At 43.4% G+C, this 20,583-nt stretch overlaps 1 protein-coding gene across 1 annotated transcript in view; it reads right to left on the bottom strand.

Moving 5' to 3' along the window:
• Positions 1 to 247: 247 nt before the first annotated feature.
• LOC146185624 (B-cell receptor CD22-like) overlaps positions 248 to 20,583 on the bottom strand; it is a 256,315-nt gene continuing 235,979 nt past the window's right edge. Inside the window, exons 10-15 of the mRNA XM_084606536.1 lie at positions 12,522 to 12,776; positions 10,068 to 10,205; positions 8,489 to 8,522; positions 7,110 to 7,201; positions 4,911 to 5,033; positions 248 to 1,318 (exon numbers count right to left, since the gene is read on the bottom strand). Of these exons, the coding sequence (XP_084462662.1) occupies positions 4,963 to 5,033; positions 7,110 to 7,201; positions 8,489 to 8,522; positions 10,068 to 10,205; positions 12,522 to 12,776 (590 nt within the window). The 3' untranslated portion in view covers positions 248 to 1,318; positions 4,911 to 4,962. The remainder of the gene's footprint in view (positions 1,319 to 4,910; positions 5,034 to 7,109; positions 7,202 to 8,488; positions 8,523 to 10,067; positions 10,206 to 12,521; positions 12,777 to 20,583) is intronic.

The following is a 20,583-nucleotide window of genomic DNA, read 5'->3' as shown; positions in this document are numbered from 1 at the left end:
TCCGTTTTATGCCAACGACCTACTCTCCAGAACCGAAGCCTTAGCTAAAACAGGGACGCAGGCCTGACTTCATTTCACTGCTTCAACCTGCTTTACAGTCTTTAATACGCAATGGTACCGGAAATCGACCGTGGCACTAATTTATTTGCTAATGGCCTGCCCTATTATCGTTCAGTACGATTCTTTCCGACGGCCAAGTTAGAGCGTGTAACGAATTATCATCGAGACAGTGCAGGTTGAGTCAACAAAGTAGGGAAGGGAGTTCCGGTCTTCGGTGTGTCCGCCGTCATTGCTTGCCTCAGCTCCGCATTTTCGCTCAACCAGAGCGCTTGCAAACACGGCAGTACGTATGACCACAGGTTTTGAAAGCGCACCGCTGACGAAGTGAGTGACGGCAGATTATCTGGCCGGCATCTCGCCACTTTCGTTTAATTCTCGAAGGACATGCGCTAGTTCAGCCGCCGATAGTCGCCACGGCAAAACACGCATCTAGTTACGCCGGGAACAACTTAGCGCACACTGAAACGTGCCACCGTCAAAGAGCGAAATAATCACTTGAAGCCAAGATCAAAAGCCGCACACGCAGTGTTAGGTAAGAAACAGTCACTTCGCTCGAGCTCGCCACAACCACTTGCGTCTCGATGGCACACACGCACGCAAGCACATGCTACCGCATTCGAACAGAAGTGAGTAAGCGCCAACGCCAGGCTCGTTCAAGAGAGTTTTTCTCGTTGAATTTTTTTTTTCTTCATTCGTTTCACGACATGTGTCCTTCATAAACGATGATCACTTTGGGACGGTTGCAGTCACGAGATCCACAGCACGCCGTGTTTCCTTCTTCGAAATATTGTTTACATCGCCACTACCGGCGCCGTTTCTGTAGCCACTTTTAGCCGGATGCCTTCCTCCGCTGCTCTTCATGAGTAGGCGCATGTCGCAGCATAAGAGCGCAATAGAGACTTCCGGGCGCTCTAAAATATGAAGCTACTTAGTCCAACGGCCGACGAAACATTCAATAAGTGTTATGACAACAATCGTCGCCAGCATAGAGTTCAGTGCAAAGTGAGGTCCGTGTGCGCAGCGACTAACAGTCGTGACTCATGAGAAGTGAGCATAGCACATCCACAAGGGTGGGTCCCTCAGCAAGGTTTCGTAGCACACTCTTCAATTTCGACTTTTCCGTCACGTCTTCTTCTCTGGCGAAGAAAACTTCATTGTCTGTCACAGCTAGATGCTATAGCTCGCCGGGGTTGGTTGCACCATTTCGTGTATTCTTGGTAGTGGTTGCCGACAGGAGACAAAACGCTGCTAAAGTCCACTGCAAAGAGGTAGAAAAAAAAAGCAGCAGTTAAAACCAATCTCACTTAACGCATACTGATAAAGTAAATGATCGCTATATTCATCGTAAGTTTGCCACATGGGCATGTAGCCTTTTAGTCACCCGGTAATAACATTTGAACAATAATATTATTAGAATGACACACCTCGCGCACAACCCAGGGCCCTTGGGGCCCAAGTCAAGCGAAAAAGAAACAAAGTTTGAGAGATGTGGTACTCTTGAAGTAAAAGGAAGGACGCATTATTCAGGTACTTTCCGCTAGAACACACCCGCCTCTCGTTCGCCTTTTTTGCAGCTGGAATGAGCCAAATGGTTAAACTGTCCGAGAAAGTGATCACACTAGACAGCGGTACTTATACGATTAGGCAGAACACTTCGTCGTTCCCTGCCACCGAGAACAAAAAGGCGCGACGAACTGCTGCGATTATTCGTGCGTGCTGCCATGCCGCTCAGACCGACTTTTCCGAACACCAACTTTCTCCTCGGGGGCATGCCGCTGCAAGAATGAGGCCCCAGAAACCCGAGACGAGACGGGGTTTGGAACTTGAAGCGTGAACCGGGACTCGGCGGTGAGGAACGGAGCGGTGCGGAGAAGCGGGGTTAGGGAAGAGAATGGAAGCACCCGAGAAATCGCGTTAGGCTAACGGAGCTCCACCGCCGCGGGAGACGTGACGACTAATTAGAAATATGAGGTTGAAGAATTTTTTTCCCGAAAGCGATGCAACACCGAGACCCGAGAGCGTACACGCGTCTGGCGCCGCTTCAGCTGAACCCTGTTATACGTCCTGGAACCCTCTTTCTTCACACCACACACACGACCCTTACTCTAGCGCCCCCAAAACACTATTCCTTTCAGAACCCTCTCTCGTCTTCCTCGTGGTTTCCTGCTGTCGTCACCAAGCATCCCTAACTTCGATATGAAGCAATTTGCAATGCAAATGTAATATCACTGAGACACACCCCCGCAGGTATTTCTGGACCAAAAGGGAGAGGAGGAGAAATTTGGGCTGCGCGTATTAGAGAATGAGAGTGAGCGGCGAGGGGAGAGCAGTAGGTAGCGTTATGGCGCGAGGGGCCAGAGTGCACCTGTTTCCAGGCCTGGACCCCAGTTGGGCAATTTAGCCGAATGTCTCGCTCTGTACAACTTCATTCATTCTCGAGGCATGCGAGGCATGGCACCAAAGAGGCACATCCGCGCCGAAAATAATATACTTCGGCCATCTTCAAGAAACAATAATGCTATACAGCCGCCAAGGAAGCTAAAAGACGAAGCGCTGCTGAAGATAGACATTTTTCATCCATGAATCTTCAAATTATGAACGCGTAAACAGAGAAGGAATAATATTCGAACGGTCCTTGTAGCTTTTAAGAAAAATGGGATTTTGGAATGCTTTGCCAGAAACACGGTGGGGTTCCAGGCTTGAAAACTGCACATAGCATGGGACTTTAATGGAACATGGTTTCGCTTTACTTTCAGCATGCTCTCTTGTTGTATTTAATAAAAAAAAATATTCTCATAGGCAGCAGAGCACTTGTATCGTCACCGATCAATGAGAGTTCTTGCCTAACCTGTCACCGTGACAAGCAGAGTTAGGAAAGTACATGAACTTTGTGGATTGTGAGGGTGCTTGCAAGAGTCCCGCATAACAAGAGCGTTGAAGGGGATGTTCGACGTTGCGGCGTACACTACGCGAGGGTTTTGCGCAAGAAGAACTTTCCTCCACGTAAGTGAGGAACACAACAAGGAACGAGGTTCTTCTCTTGTGCGAGGGCTGTTCAGTGAAGTTAAGCGCACGCGATGGGGCTCTTTGTTGACGCAACACTCGGTTCTATCCTGTGATTGAAAGGGTGGCTATCGCAAGCTTCCATTTGCGCAAGGTATCTTTTCACAATGTACGCCTTACCTTCTTTTAATCGACACACTTCGAAACACCCTCGCACAGAAAACCTCCCAACTACTTGAGGTGAAAGCGGTTCTACAATAATTTGACGACTCATCCTGCGTACTTTTGTATATAGAGGACTTTTCACACAAATGTTGGATACAGCTTTCTAAACCCTGATAAAACAGCTACTTTCTGCCCAAGGCGCACTAAAGCTTAGGGTATTGACGAACTGATCAGTGTTACAACTTCGTCTTTCGTCCCTTCTTTGGAGCGGTGCGAGGAAAAATGAACACGTACCAAATCAACCGAATTTCTGCTTACCTCAAAAAAACATTTTTGGACATCTGAAAGGAACGATGGAGAAACAGCATTTTGATTTGTCTTTGCCTGCCAATGGAGTTTAAGAACTTTCATGTTACGTGCAGTCTCGGTGAGAAATATCCCGATTAAAGGCTTTGCTTATGAACAGTTTAGCGAAGCTCCTTCGCATATGTATAGTTCACATGCTTAGGAGGATTGCGAAGTTAGGTTTCTACTACTTTAAAGAGATTACTGTCGTTTAGGGAGCAAAGCAAGGCATGCCGGAAAACTCAGAAGCAAGTCCCTTCGGTGTTATGCTTTTCACGACGTATGATCTTGAGTTTGTTTTATTAACTACTTAGTTCACTGAAAACGCGTAGGGATTCCTAGCTAAAACAATAAAAAAGTGGAAATAGAAAAATAATCAAAATCATTATTCAAGGCTTTGGTAACTGAAGCTATCGCATGTATATCGAAGAAACTAGGAAAAAGCTACAGCTTTCAGCAATGCCTTGCACGAAATTAGCTACAACAGAATATTTGAACCTGTAACCTTTAGTTGAAGCTTCAACCGTTGCGTAAAAGCATGAATTTCTGCCAGCTGGGCAGCTTCCTGAAACGCGAACCTGCTTGTACAATGCCATTATATTGAAACAGCGAAAATTACGCCCATCGAGTTTAAGCAAAAGGGATTAAGACTGTGAGTGAGTGAGTGAGTGAGTGAGTGAGTGAGTGAGTGAGTGAGTGAGTGAGTGAGTGAGTGAGTGAGTGAGTGAGTGAGTGAGTGAGTGAGTGAGTGAGCGAGCGAGCGAGTTAGTAATCGAATGAGTGAGCGAGTGAGTGATCGAGTGAGTGATCGAGTGAGAAAGAAAGGGAGAGAGAGAGAGTGAGTGAGCGAGTGAGGGAGCGAGTGAGAGTGAAATTTTCTTAGAAATCAAACAGTAATGCTTGAAATTGTGAAGTTTGAAAGGTTCTCTCAATTTCGGCGCTCTCGAACCGGCTTACTCTAAATATCATGTTGTCATATTTTCACATAAAAGATAATCGCCTGAAATGTTTTGTGCAAATCCGTATGTGTAGTGTTATTCTAAACGAAAACTGAAGAAAAAAAGTCCGCTTTCAAACGGCTTTGCCTCTGTGAGAAAACGGATGAAAATAAGCAGTTTTTCTTTTCCCCTATTAGTTCGCACCAGTGATGGTCAGTCTGCCCCACATTTTGTTAACGTTTTTACTCAGGCTTCACCTATTTATTATTCAAAACCAGCCCTGTCCTGCCATTTGGGTCGCTTGAAAGGTGGGGCCCGGAAGCGTGCACCTACATCTTCGTTCAGCGCTAGGCGAGGCCGAGCGTGCTATTCGTATTCGCCGCTGCGCACACCGCTCACTTTATTGTCGTGTGATGGATGGTCTGTGCGTGGATCTCCTGGTGCGAGGGCTTCATCCGAGCTCCAGCGTTCCACGCCGGACAAGCCGCGTCGCTGACCGGTGGCCATCTTCGCTGTCGTAGTCTGCATAAATGGGTATAAAAAATACACTGGATGACTCAGCTTCACAAGGGCTGTTAGGTACCTAAGAGAAGCTGGCCAGTCAGCTGCCGTAGCACACCGACAAGCCAAATAGACTAAGAATTTTGTGCGACATTTTTTAAATGCCAAGACCAGAACAAGAGGCAAAAGTGAATCTTATTGCAGGTTCCTAATTACTGCCGTCGGTGACGTGGTGGCAGTGAGCAACCACACGCTTGATCAAACAAAATGACCAAACACAAACACAAACCTTACTTGAGTTCAATTAGAAACCCAAAATCGTCTTTGATGTTAGTGCAATCTGTTCTGCTAGCATTCTTGAAAGTGGAGCACTATCTTCCGGTCATCTTGCGTTCACCTCCTTTTTCCACCCCTATATTATATATAGAAAATCCTGCGCTTTCGCTTCGCAAGTTAATCAAAACTTCGCTATTTGTTCGCGCCTTTGAAAAAACAAGATCTTGCAGTTATTTTTACCGCAAACGTAAAAGCATACAAGCATTACAGAAGGCTGTTTTCGCCAAACTACAAAATCATGAAACGAAAGAAATTGAACGAAATGCATTGAGACATGTGAAATAATCTGCAAGATTAAGTTCAATATCGATCTACACATTCAGCTCGTGTAATGTTGCATTTGCACAAAGGCACAAATTCATTGCACAAAATCGTTTGTACAACATATGCACCATTGTAACAGACACCCTGCTTCTTCTTCAATGTATTCGATAAAACTGACCGCAAGCTTGTTTATATATTTGGAAAAAAATATGTCGGGTTTCCTAGTATTCCTCAAAAAGAGTGTCGTGAAATCCCTGTTATATAGCTCCCCGTCACCCCAACCTGCCAACCTGCTATTCACTAGCGTCTCTCTAACGACGTCGCTTCTTAGGCCGAAACACTAAAGCCTTGCTTACCTATGTGCAGAAATATTTATTACGATAGGGCGCTTAACGTCAGTGTGAGAATACCTTTGACAAGGGTTGTCAGTGACGGCTCCCTTGCTACTCATTTTGCGTAAAGGTGCCTGCATGCATTATTTCACCACCACGAGCAATGGTTCAGGCCTTCACTTCACCATGGCCGCAAGTAAAGTTCTAATGCGTGTGTGCACTACAGCTCATTGCTTACATCTGGAGAGTAGCGCTGTGACGCTTTCGGCAAAAAACAGCGGCATGGGCTGACAGCAGCAGCGCAAGTCTCGCTGCACTACAACGTCAGGTTCGAGCTAGCAATTGGGGATTCTTCTTCTTCAGTACAAAATATTAGAAAACGTGGCCACGCGCCTTCGTATCAGCATTTTGGATTGAAAACCGTGAAACACATTTTTCTGTTCATTCGCCAAGTCTAATCGCGTAGAGATTATGAATATTTTCCTCCGGCCCAGACGCCTGTCGTCGGTTCATTACATGAGGACTAGTCGGGGTAGCTCTAAGTGAACGCTTGCTTCCTCCATCGAGAATGCTCGTTTACCTAAGATCAGGAAGCACTCAAAGGAAAAGAAGTTTTCAGACCTGGGCTTGATATTCGAATAATTGCACCAGTCAGACACGCACATAAACAACTTTAGGTTCTAATGTTCCACAGTCCAAGAAGCGGAATAAGAGTGACACCTTTAAAAGGACCACGAAAAGCTATTGACTAAACCAAAAAGCGCCCATGTGCGACTGTCGTTCCATCAATCCTCTCCACCGCGCTGCGTCCCGCTCGCGAAACTGGGGTGCCTGTAATCAGCCTAGCATGCATCAAAGATGTCTTAAGGGAGGATTGCTCGCGGGGATATTACACCCAGATGTGTTGCGAACGGTGGCCAGGAGGCCTTTCGTAAAAATTGCTTTTAAAGTATCTCCACGCAAATATTTTAAACTGGACTAGAATACTCACACAGGACATCGCTATGGATTTATTGCACTTCAATATTACGGAATGCCGCGTTTTAAGAGCCCCTTAATGAGGCATGCCGCAATAATAGGATTGCCGACGCACAGAAGCCGGCATTACAAGAGTGCCTACAAAATATCTTAAATGCCAAATACGAGTGGCAAGCGAATGTGGTACCTTCGTCAAAAAGGGGGCTACCTCCGCGTTTCATGTCAGCCAACAACGAGAGTTTTCCTCGGGGACTGCCGTGGCCAATCTCTCGGATAGCACTGAAAAACACGAGACAGCACCAGAAGCTAATTTTTAACCATTCCAGACCATTTTATTATTTATGTTAGATCCACTGGCAAAATATCCACAATCATAAAGTTTGCACGTAAGTCTTGAATAATGCAAATTCAAAGCGGCCAGGCTGTAACATAGCACACCTAATGATGCATTTTCAGTGATATTCGATATTTTTTTTTAATAAATGATAGGCAACTGAAATAAGCTGCTGTATCTTCACCGAAACAAGTTCATCTTTATAGTTGATTTCTAAACTGGGCAGCGTGACACCAGTTACCCTTGTTATGAGCTGATCATGGACAAACCCCGTCACAAATAAAACCTGCTTACAGATTTGATAGAAAGGGCCCCACTGTTCGTTGCATTAGACATTATATATGACTCTAACAGTGGCCAATCATCAATATTTCTTCTATTACTTGAGCTGGTAAACTAGATTCCTCATACCTCCGAAAAAGAAACTTCGAAACTTACAAAATCATAGAGGGTTCTGTCTTGTATGTAGAAGCGCAACTGCTCTAGTCCAACTGGTCTTCGGGAGCGCCGTACCACTAACGTTTCGTGAGCTTTACCCTTTCTGTGACGACTGTGACCCTCTCATATTCAAGGAAACAAAAAAGAAAAGCCTAAGAGTGAACTTGTTGCCTTTTTGAAAGCTTTTAGTCATCTGCAAGATAGAATTTAAAAGTGAAAATATCCTGATTTGTACATCGAAGCTCGCAGACTACACTGGCTATACGCATTGGCTAAACGCATTGCTATACGCTATAAGCATTGACTGGCGGTAGTCATTTGATGAACGTGCCCTATGTACTTACTGTTCAAAGTGACTGGTATAAATCGCTTTACCCTCAAGTAACATCCACGAAAAATAGTCATGATCGCATGTCCTGCTGTCCACGCCTCTACATAATCTGTTGGATGGAAAAAGCTCAGGTTGTTGAGACATGAAATTTTTGCCCATACCCTCCTGTCTGACGATGTCTCCACAGACTTTAAAGGCGAAGAAAAGAAGGGGTCGTGTTCCACCATCGCGATCCTTCGCATGTTATGTTTCTAGAAGGTCGAGCTTTTCAAAATAATCGTTTGATTTGGCGGTTGCAAGAAAATTTACCCAACCAGCTGGTTCGAATGCCCTTTAAAGAAGCTAAATCGCATTCTGTTCTTCTGCAGTTACTAAACCTTTATACGTAACTGCTCCAAAGTAGAATTGCGGTCAGCAGGGGGCGTAATACGGAGAGACGACATTGCAAAATGCTCGTACTCACTTTTCGCCTTGCTCCAGTCGTGGTTTTGTGTTTGCTAAGGGAAGGCAAAAATACATGTCACAATACATGTCACAATAAGTAAAATCAGCCAAACGCATACAAAGGAAGCGCGAAGGGTTCAGTTTTCAATTCTCACCTTTGATTTTATTCCGTGATAATATGACCAACGTGCAGCTCTTTTCCTTAATTGAAATGTACTCTTACAACGCTTTCGTAATATGGCACCTAGATTTACTGATCTTTCGTGAAATGACCTAATTTGGACTTTCATTACTATTTTACACAATACTGCCTAATATTTTATGCAAAATAAAACTTACTAGCGGAAAAACATGCAATTATAATCCAATAATGCAAGGGACCATTAGTAGTAGGTGCAGCCTTATGATTTCTATCGTTTATCCCGAAAAGCTGAATATTCACCTTCACGGAAATATCAAGCATTGCTATTGTTGCATTTCTGTCGCCAAGCCCGAGATCTGGAGCGCATTTGCTTGCTGATTCTCCCTTTCGTGTTGGCCTTCTTTCTTTTTTGGTATATGTGACCAGCTGCCGCATACAACGCAGTTCGGCTCGTGCTACATGTGCACCTTGAGGGGAACATGGGAGGAACGCCGACAGCTAATTCCATACCGCTTCGCAAGAACAGCAGGTTCCGCTGACGGCAAAATGCCCGCGTGAAGCATCTGCTTCAAATAAACTGATATGCATAGTTTTCTAAAGCAGGCAAGGTGGCAACAGCTAAAGGTTTTCTCTAGTTTTGATAAACAAAAGTGAAAATAATAGGTCTAGTTTGAAACATGTAAGCGGTTTAGTTTAGTTTGTGGGGGTTAACGTCCCAATGCAACTGAGGCCATGATGAGACTCCGTGGGTCTAGTTAGTAAAATTTTGCAGTGGTTTAGAAAAACAAAATGTGCGCTGAATACGCTTTTGACTGCCATGGGGTTTATAAATCTTAAACTCTACAGTGATAAAGCAACAAATAATTCTGAAGATGTTCAAAGAGGAAACCAAGGTGTGCTCCTTCATACTAAATACCAACTCTTGGTCTTTCTAACTTCCCTTATTTTAAATGCCTAGTTTGCATACGTATCTGTTTAGCAAAAAATTAAAAGCAATCACATAAATTATGAAAACAAATTAATCATAAAAAGAAAGGTTTATTTTTTTTTATGTGTGAGTACCTCTTAAGCTGGTTTTTTTTTTTTTTATTTGAACTACAGGGCTGTCTTTAAAGCATACTTTAATCACATGCTCAAAGTGAAAGGGCTAGCACGCAACACAGCTACCCTTACTAGTATGAAGGTTCGTTTAAACTTCACTCTCTTTAATAGTAGCTCTCATACGGCTTTAACAAAAGAGGTGAAACAGGCAGGTTCCATCTTGAAATATTCAGCGCAAGCATTTATAAATAAACCATGCGTCGTTCCAACACCTAATAACTGCAGGCGCATGCAAATTCCAGCAATGATGTCGTCGCCCAGCGAATACCGGCACTTCCGTGTAAAGCAAAAGGAGAAAAAAAAAAAAAAACTGTAGTACGGAAGAAGAACGGAGAACCCCAAAGCGGATACTCACACTGAATGCGTTTTCGGATAACAACGATGCTAATAATAACGATGAGTAGAACAATGATGATGACCACGCCGCCAGCGATTCCCGCCATGATGATGAGGTTCTCCTCTTTCAGTAAGAGCTGGGCCCAGCCGGCCGGGCCTGCGCAAACGATAGTTGGGTGTCAGGGAGAATCGCATGGCGCACAAGCAGTTAAAACGCCGCTGCTGCGTATGTTTCTCAAGGAAGCCGCTATGACGAAAAAACGTAAGCTTCCAGATCAGAAGTCCGCGTCATCAAACTACTGGCAGCAGGATGAAAGACAACCACAAAATAATTAAGGCAAATACTTGTTTCAGACTTTGTTTCGTTCTATTTTTGTTTATTTATTGGTTGTGCACTGTTACTCTCCTTTTTCCCATGTGGCTTAGAAGCGTTTCACGATCAGCGTTATCGACCAGTAGTTATGACATTTCATGTAAGAACGCGTGCCACATAATTAAAAGTAACAAAAATGCCTTCGACTTCAAGTAATGCGAAGTGACAACCCAGATCTATCCGATAGGCACTCGCAAACAACATTTTGTTTCAATGCTAATAAGAGGGTTTCCGTTTTTTCATCGCGTCAGAGCCGTGCTTGAATAATGGCTTCTCAATAAATATAGGGCTTCCAGCCTTTTTAACCATGGCCAATGCGGACAAAACAGCATTTCGCCGTGCTTTGGTTTTGAAGCGAGTTTGTGGCTTCGAAACAAAATCTAGCCCTCCCAACAAATAACGTAAGAATCTACGCCAATTAGAAGCATGTCGCTCCAGGTTTGTAGTAGTGCGCTGTTCGCAGTGCCCCAAAATGCTTTTTGATACATTACGATCAAGACATGAATTCAATGTAAGAACGCCAAGCACGTGCCGTTAAATTTTAGAGCCAGAGTTTTATTTCCAGGGCTTGTTCCTGTTGCATGCTCCGGTTAAGAATCTACAGAAGGAGTTACGTTTTACGAGGGTAGTCACAAAGTGAAATCATAATGCATAATTGGAGCTCGTGTATTCTAGTCAGATTCCATACCTTATATACAAGGTGGCAAAAAAAGAAAGCTCTTTTTTCTAAAAGTAACTAAGAGAGATGTTGAATGTGCGTTAGAGTAGCGTTTACTGAAGCAAAGTTCAATTTGTAGGCCTTCAGTGCACTCCTATATGCTTTTCACAGCTTGGTAGACACGTTCAGACATTCTTTTCATGATTTGTTTGTATGTATTAAAAAAATGAGCTAAGATAGAAGTATCACTGCCTACGTTATCGCGGAACTTGCAGACTTGACGTCGATAGAGATAGCAACACTGAGGTTTCTCAAGAAAGCAAGCAAAGGAGTTGTCTATCACTTGCGAGCAAATTCACCTCATGTTAGAAAAGGGCATCAAGGCTGCGTCCCTATTTCCTAAACGCATGTCATCCTTTATAGAGGAGGCTCCCTTTGCTGACGTGCAGGGACATCAATGATTTGTTACGCAACATCATACTCGCTTTCTTAGGCAAGCTAAACAGGGAAGTAGCGGCTCGCGTTTCTTATCTTCGAGCGAGGTCCAGAAAGAGAAGGGACAGGAAAGCATCAATGGAAAAAGTGGGAGCAGAACACGAGAGTGGCTTCCTTATCTCGCAGCGCCAAGGAGCGTCTAATGAGGCATGCGAAACACACCAGCCCCCCGCTTTCCCTCGGAAGGGGATTATACAGCGCCGCCGATAAGCGGCAATCCAGATTGCTTTTCGCTCCTTACAAAAGATTACATTGATTCATGTAAAAGCAGCTGCCAACTCAGCTCTGGACGGTTAAGCCTTGCAATATTCGCGCAGTGCCCTGGTCGTTACGGCTGCCGGTACGCTGCCCGTTAGCGAAATATTCGCGGGCCAACTATAGAGACGCAACGCTGAGATCTCTGCCTTGTTTTCGTCCAGCAAGTTTGCTTGTTTTCTCTGCATATAGTTACACCTTTTCCTTCTTGCCTCTTTTTCCTGGTACAGTGACCTGTCAATCCCAGTTGAATCCTTCATGATGAAGATGGATCGGTGTAGCTGCCACTTAAGCTGCTTCCTTTACGACTCTAATGACCATAAGCCGAGTCCCCTTCGATCATCGAGCGCTGAAAAGCATTTCTGCGTTCGGAGCGAGCCGATTTGTATAAAGTGGATATGAATTTTGCCTATAAATACAGCACATAGTTGATTTATAGCTATATGTAGAAACGTAACCAGAGGCAGTGAATGGTCAATAGCAGTAATAGCAGCAATTGTCTTAGCTGAAAATAATCTTAACGCAGCTAGTAGTACATTAATACATAGTTCCACTCTAACCATTAGGTTTCCTTCAAGCGTCCGTTAACTGGACTTATTTTTTCGATGCCCTTCGTCTAGCCGTCTATCGACAGAGTTGGGGCCGTTCATTATTCAGCTGTGCTGTTTGCTGTAGAAAGGCGACACACTCACTGGGCAGCTTGGTGAGCTTCAGCTGGCAGGGCTCGGAGTGGCCGACGGCGTTGCTGGCCATGCACGAGTAGGCACCGAACGAGGAGGTCCGGTCGGGCAGGACTAGCGTGCTGCGCGGGCCCCGGTCCTCCTGCACGGTGTGGTTGTTGCGCAGCCAGGCGAACGCCACCACGGGCGGCACTGCTTGGGCCTCGCAGCGAAGCACCACGTTGCCCGCCGCGTCGTGCTCCTTCACCACGGAGCACTGCGGACGGTCTGCGGGGGAGAACGAAAGACAAAGAGCCGCGAGAGGAGAGACCTGTGTCAGTGGCACAAAATGGCGGCACCGCTATAGACTTAGTTTCTTACAGACATTGTCGATATCGCTGCCACCGTCAGTAAGAAAGAAAGAAGTATCTTTTTTCTGATAAATCATCTCGTTTAGAACCAGCGTTTGTTCGGTGCAATCCAATGGTTGTGTTCGTTTATTCGCGCTATTGGTTCAACGTCAAGGCTGCGTTTGCCGCGCGGCTGGGTCAGGTGGCTCTTAGGGACCAGAAAAACAGTATGCAGGCTGTGCAGCCACACCTTAGTATCCACGTTGTTCATGCTGAGGCTCTGCGTTCTCGAGAAAAGCGGAATTTGTAAGAACTTAATTAAGGTTTCCGGGTTAAAGAATCACCTCAATGATCTTTGTAAGTCTTCAAATGTGTTGTATACTTTTGCACCACATGGTTATTGTGTCGCATAATATTCAGCGTCAGGAAAGTATCAAATAAACTCATTGCTTGAGGAAACTGACCCACAAGTGCGTTGGCCTATTGCTTATAAAACATCAAAGCGTAGATTAAAAAAAAATCAAGTTAAGAAATTCAGACTACGAATGAAAAAATAAAGACCAGTTTCTTTCAGATCGTGAGGCATCAAATAAAAGTCATGTGTCTTGCAGGATGCAAACGACCCGAAATTGACGAAATATTCTGAGGGATGCATCGCTTTCAAACTTCTCCTGAACTGGGAAGATATGCTCTTTTCCTAATCACTGACAAACGTATGGCTTTGGCCAGAGGACGAATATTATTAAGCCCTGAGATCTGAATTGTTTTGTTTTCAGCACCCACTGAATTATCTGCGCAGCGCCTTATTGATGTAGCGTTAATGGGTATCGTGTTTTAGCACGAAAGTGCTCTTCCTTATTTATTTTAGCTCTACAGAATTACGGTGGCCACGATTAATTCAAGCACTAGGCCTGGTCCTCTGTAGATACAGCCATCGGTGTCTGAACGGCTGTAAAGCACAAAGAAGCAGGATATTCACAAACAAACCCGCTTGTTCAAATTCGTCTTACACGACTGAATTAACAATTCGCTACTAGTGACAAATGGAATGGCAATTAATGGAAAACCGAATGTGAGTAGAGCGCCGATGTTCAGGAATTCTGGATAATGGTCCTTTCGTTTATGAGCGCCAGTTGAGAATGGTGAACGCGAATGCAGCCTGAAGAGCTTATTTAAGAACAGTTTTAGTGGGAACACAAAAACAATTTTTTTTTTTTTCACTTAGTGCCTATGGCACAGAATAAAAGATTTTTATTTATTTATTTATTTAGTACATACTGCAGACCCTTTCCAGGGTCCAAGTAGGACAGGCATATATTGTTAACAAAACTCAGAAGATACAGAACACAAGAACACAGAAACATGCATAAAAATGAACAGGCAAATTTTGCGAAACTATGACAGTGCCATAACATGGCTCCAATCGGATATTGTCCACGAAAAAAAAATGAATATTTAAAACAATCAGTCTTCGTAAAATATGGCGTCAATGAGTGAATGTGATGATGTCGGGTATGCCATGTGGATAAAGAGTATATGTACTGTGAAGGATCCAAAGCTAACTTATGGTTAAGTAAAGAATAAAGAAACTCAAGGCGATATTTTCCTCTTCGCGTTTCAAGTGATTTAATATTGTTAGTCGCCATGATATCAGTGGGGGAGTCGGTGATTTTAAATTTCGAATAGATAAACCTAACAGCTTTTCTTTGAACCCTTTCTAATTTATAGATGTTAAGCTTAGTAAATGGGTCCCATACAACCGAAGCATACTCAAGCTTTGGCCTGATGTAAGCGTTATACGTTAGCATTTTTACGTCAGAAGGAGAATTTCTTAGTTTATGCCTCGGAAAACATAGCTTTTTAAATGCAGAGGAGCATACGTTCTCTATATGTGAGTTCCAGGAAAGATTGCTTGTTATTGTTACACCTAGATATTTGTAACTATTAACCTGCTTTAGTGTTGCTGATCCAAGGGTATACGCGTGGTTAATCGGGTTCTTTTTATGTGTTATTTGCATCGAAACTGTTTTTTCAGTGTTAAGAACCATGGAAAACTCGCTGCATCAATCAAGAACATTTTCTAGACACTGGTCAAGTTCATTTTGATCGTTAGTACACGTAATTTGACGGAATAAAACACAATCATCTGCAAACAAGCGAATATGCGTTCCTGGAGTAACCACATTGACAATATCATTTATATAAATCTGAAAAAGCAAAGGTCCCATGACGCTTCCTTGGGGCACCCCAGAGGTGACTGGGAAACAACTGGAGCTGCACCCATCGAGTGAAACAAATTGCACTTAATTCGTGAGGTAATCTGCAATCCATGAAATTAAAATGTCTGGAAGATTAATGTTTTTTGGTTTTTTAATGAGCTTTCCGTGGTGAACTTTATCAAATGCTTTGCTAAAATCCATAAATATGGTGTCTATCCAGTGTTTTAGCAAACGTATGTACTATTGTAACTAATTGTGTTATTGTAGAATAGCCCTTTCTAAACCCATGCTGACAGTCGCTTAACACGGAGTGTTCTTCAAGAAATTTGTTAATATGTTTAGCAATAATGTGTTCGAGCATTTTACAGCATGCAGAAGTTAAAGAAATAGGACAGTAATTTTGTAATAATGTGCAGTCGCCTTTTTTAACGATCGGAACAAATCGAGTAGTCTTCCATTCAACCGGAAGTTTTGATGACAACAGAGGTTTTTTTAAATAACACAAAAAGAAACTTCGCAATTATTTCGGCATAGCGTCGCAAAAATACATTAGGTAAATTATCAGGACCAGAACAAGTTTTAGGCTTCAATTCTAAAAGCGAAGCAAATACACCAGGGAGGCTAACAAAGTCAACCTCCGATACAGGAAAATATGACGCTCTTTGTACATTGTGTACCTGCTGCAGAGAATACGCTGTGAAAAAAAGAACTAAAATTACGTGCAATGTCAATCGGATCAGTCAGTGTATCTCCCTCCAATGTTATTTTTAGAGATATGTTTCTTGCTATCACTCAAGAAGTTCCAAAATTTAATTGGGTCATTTTTAACAAAATTGGGTAACGTTGTGTTAAAGTACAAGTCCTCTGACTCACGAACCGCACGTTCAAGATTATTTTTAAGCGTTTCAATCTGACTTGACTGGCGGTTCTTTTTCTTAGATCTTTTTAGTTTTCGCTTCAGTTGAATAATCTTCCGCGTCATCCAAAGATTATTCTAAACTAAGCAGAAACTTTAGCCAAATAAAATTATCGGCCTCAGCTAAATCCATCCCTCTTCCATGCACCTACGCAAACACGTACGCGCAAGCATATTTTTTGTTTGCAAAAATTTTATCAAGATGGTGCAAGTTTTGTTATTAAATTCTAAAGCAAATTTAACAAAAAAAAATCCGCAATAGCTTTAAACATTTTGTGCTGGTGTCCGCAGTTCACATTTATGTTCTCTTAGTTTCCTATTTAATTTTATTACATCAATTGACAAAATACTAAAACCAACCTTATAACAGCAGCCGCACATGAATGCGCTGGCATATGCACTTCCCGTGGCACTGAAGTTATGCCAGCCAATTTATTCACGAAACTCTCGAACTGCAATTGCATATCTTGACCAGTACACTATAGAATAATCCGATTCGCCGCGCGTCTAAACCAAAAATGATTGATGCAATCTTCACAATGAACAAGCTCTGACGAGGTATCAATAACCTGCTGGCAACATTCGTAACGTCAGAAATGCTGCCATTGTTTGCCGTAATAGGTCCACTGGAGATCTTTATATAAGACGCAATAAACTCCACTTCTTGAAAAAGTAAAAAGCCCATAAAATAAGAAAATATTCTCTCTTTCTCCACGCTGCCCCTCCCTACACCAAAAATTACGAAGACCGCTTTATATTCATCACGCGGTTACAACTCGTTCGCGCTTGGTCTCCTCCTGGCTATTTATTGCTTTTAATGTATCTTTTTTTCTCATATATCTCGATAATTTCTGTATAATTTGACATGTTAATATTTAATAATTAAATGTTATTTGCCCAACTTTGATGAGCTGCTTGCCTATTAAGTCTTGGTTATTCATTTTTGCTGAGTCATTCGGGGTCGGTTTTATTTTCGTCAGTCACATTTAGTAGCTTCCAATGTATTCATAACCATTCGATGTAATTTCTGGTTTTCATGAATCATAGTGTTCATTATCGCTTACTATCATTATTACAAAGTACAAAGGAAGGGTGGTTCCTCTCATGGCAGCCACCTTCTAACCTCTCTGTTCTACAGTGGAGTAACGATCGTGCTCTCTCTGTATGCATTCACTCGCCAAAGCGTCAGGTGGATCCTTCATGTACCCACCGAGGTGGTTGGAAGGTGAAAAGTCAGAACGGGAGAAAGTAGACACCAGCCTTATATTTGAAAGCGCTTCATATTCCCACGCATTAAATCCAGATACGTCGGCGAATCCAAAGACTGAACTTATTATATATTAATGCTCAGGTCTCACGGGAGCGCCTGTATTCTCAAATCGCCCTTTTTCTCTTCAAGTGGTCATTGAAGTCTTCTTCACCTTCCTGTTCTTTTAGTTCATATAAAATTGCCCGGATCCTTCACCCTGCTATATTTGAGGTCATATATCTAAGCGCACTTTTAAACACGTTCACAGGTATATTTAACAACACGTACTCTTTTTTGTTATCTTTATATTAAGTCTGAATTGTAATCCGCGAGCCCTCTTCGACGTGGACTCAAAAGTGTGTTCATGGAGTGCAGACGCGCCGCTGCCTTAAATCCTCCGGATTCATCCTCTCAGGTACTAGCGAACTGGCAACTACAGGCCCGACCGAGCCTTCTTAAGGGGCCGAGACTGGAAGCTATTCTCGACGGAAGTGCAGGCTGTTGAAAACTTGCGAGGGGAGCATATAAAAAAAAAAAAAAAAAAGAAAGAAAGAAAACCACAGTGGACGGGACAAGTGGGGGATTTGCCGAGACGAAGCCGTGATGCACCTGTAACGAGGGTGGACGTTGAAGCTCATTAGGAAACCATTAGCGAAGCTAGGCAGGGGAGGCCTGCGAACGAAGCCGCAGCGATAAGGAGGCATGAAAAGGAGCGTCGAGGAGAAATCGATGGACTTGACGCGGGCCTCGCCTTCGGGAAAGCTTCGCGCCTTGTTCTCAACGCTATCAATAAATATTGCTGGCCGGCACAAGGGCCCCCTGCGACTTCTTGAAACCGAGAAAGTGCGCCCCCTTCATAGACAGGACAAAATTAATAACAGAGACGGCGAGGTCGGGAACTTCTAATTAGCAGGCAGTGGAGAGCCAAGCTCCGCCTTCATGAGGGCACTAAGGTTAACACTGACAGGTTTTATTGTTCATTCGCATCTTACTGAGTGGATAAAAAGAAGGCTAGAAGACCACGGAAAAGCTTTTACGACATGGTAATGTGTTTGCGAGGACTTCCAATTTTTTTATTCTTCTTCTAATGTTCGCCGGGCCTGTCCTAAGAGCTTAACTAAACTTATCACGTCGGCAATAGGAAATTCTTTTTGACATCAGACTTGTTGCCTGGGTCCAGTCAAAACCTCATCAGATCAGCTAAGACGCGCTTTTTCAATAAATATATATGATAGGAAAACGCATTGAAATCTCTCTCTCCCTGCACATTTAGTGATGCACTTGAATGTTAGTTCCGCAAGGATTAATATCTAGAGCGCCTCGGTCGTGGCAGCAGTGTTCCAATTGATAGGATTATTTATGGTTTTCGCTCAATATAAAATGAGTGCTCGACATTTCTTCAGCGAAGATATTTAGTGTTTAGTATGCGTGCGCTTTTTAGCAGCATTTTAGTGATACAACTTAGACAATAAACATCAATTACTAAGGGCAGTGTTGCGTGGAATGCGTATTACTCCGCTGAATAGTCAGCAGAATTCGTTTTTGATAATTTTATACCGAGCAAGCTATAGACGCATCAAAAATCTTGAGCTTTTAATTTGATCTGGTGGCTAGCTTTCTACTTAGGTAACCAGAAAAGGCTTAAGAGCGAAGTACTGTAAAGAAGCAAGGCACAAAGCGACACGCGGATATATACAAACAGGATATTTCTAGTTCGTGGATATGCCGAAAAGCCGAATTATACCCCTTCAAACTCCTATGTAAAATGCAGCAAAATGTCTCGTTATATAACGAAGCCTAATTTCACCGGCCGTTCGATATATCGAACGGAGCGTCATGTCTTTTCTCTCAACAGCGGTCCTCTACCACTCCTCAAGCGCGACGACCGGACAGCTATGCGTACTTGGAAGAATCCCGGCAGCGCTAGCGCTATGCTGCCGCATGAGGAGTTAAACGTCCTTCGTGGCAGTGGCCTATAGGTCCCTTGTCCCCAATTTCTTGGCCGCCCATATACCTGCAGTAGAGAGAAGCCAACCTAACTAAGAGCCTTGCCATCGCACTCGCAATGTGTGTTTCACTCGCTTCGCTGCTAACGACATTGAATAAACAGTAGGCGATTGTCTATTCATGGCGTACTGGTAACAGGATTAGATACTTTACAATAGGCAGTAAGGTGTTCTAAAAAACTGTCTCCCGTGGCTTCCATGAACGGCAAGTTGGGCGTAGCCGTCTTGAAAGAGTATCACGCTGCCAGTATCAGAGAGGGGGCAGGTCGCTTTAAGAACCATGCCACTAGAACAAGTGCAATGCATCCAGCAATTGCCTCTAGTTTTCAATTTAGCTTATTTACGGCAGGTTTTATATATCTAATCATCAATTTACGAAAATGTGTTGATATTCTTATCAGGTTTTATATATTCGGATCGAACACTCCTTAAAAAATGGATTAAAGAAAGTTTTCAGGAACAGAAATTCTTTTCTCGTTTATTCTTCTTTTCGGTTTGCCTAGTTCCGATTTAGGCGCACAGCACACACGAAACACTCATGTATTCTCCATTTCATATGGTGAAATCATAATATGCGAAAAATGTTTTGCTTCAGTGGTTAAGTACCTCAGACACTTTTCTTTTCTATTCACGTCAAACATGCTACACTAAAAGTGCATAGTGCCGCATGTGATAACCACTGCTGGCACGAAAAAAAGACGATGCTTCATTGCATTCGCGTGGCCTCTGTATCCGGGTTGCCTCGGCGGCAACAAAGCATTCGGGCGTCGAGTTCTAATCTTCTCCGACAGAAACCTGCAAGCCTATACCACCAAGCTTGCTGCGAAGTCAGAGAAGAAAAAATAACAAAAACAAATTGTGCATTCCACAATGCACGACATATGCGCGAAGACATGACACACATACATACACGCGCCCTTCGCGCACAAACCCAAACCCAGAGCACCTCTGATAGAGCAACTGTAAAAATGAAAAAAAAAAAAAACATTCACAAAACCAAATGCTCTAGCAAGCAGGGTAGATGCGGGACAGAACGCGCGCGGACAAAAATTGAAGCCGTGAGAAGCGAAAGCCATTTTAGGGAGCCAACTTCTTCCGCCGCCAGCTCGAATTCCGCTCCAAGCGATCACGACAAAAGGAGCACCAAAAGGCCACGCTGAAAAAAGAACCAATCAGAAAAGAATACTAGACGCAAGCTGAGACAAAAAAAAAAAAAAAAAAGGAACGCACACACACATTGACGTATTTCGGGACTTTGGTGGAGACAGGTTGCCCGCGTACCCGTGGTTTCCTCCAGAGGGCCAAGAAATATACGCATTCTCCCTATATGCTTGTATAGCGGCATCCAGGGTTCG

This window comes from Amblyomma maculatum, chromosome 6 (genome assembly GCF_055883805.1).
Source record: "Amblyomma maculatum isolate TAMU_Amacu chromosome 6, ASM5588380v1, whole genome shotgun sequence".
Classification (NCBI taxonomy): domain Eukaryota; kingdom Metazoa; phylum Arthropoda; class Arachnida; order Ixodida; family Ixodidae; genus Amblyomma; species Amblyomma maculatum.
This window is presented reverse-complemented; position numbering and strand designations above follow the sequence as displayed.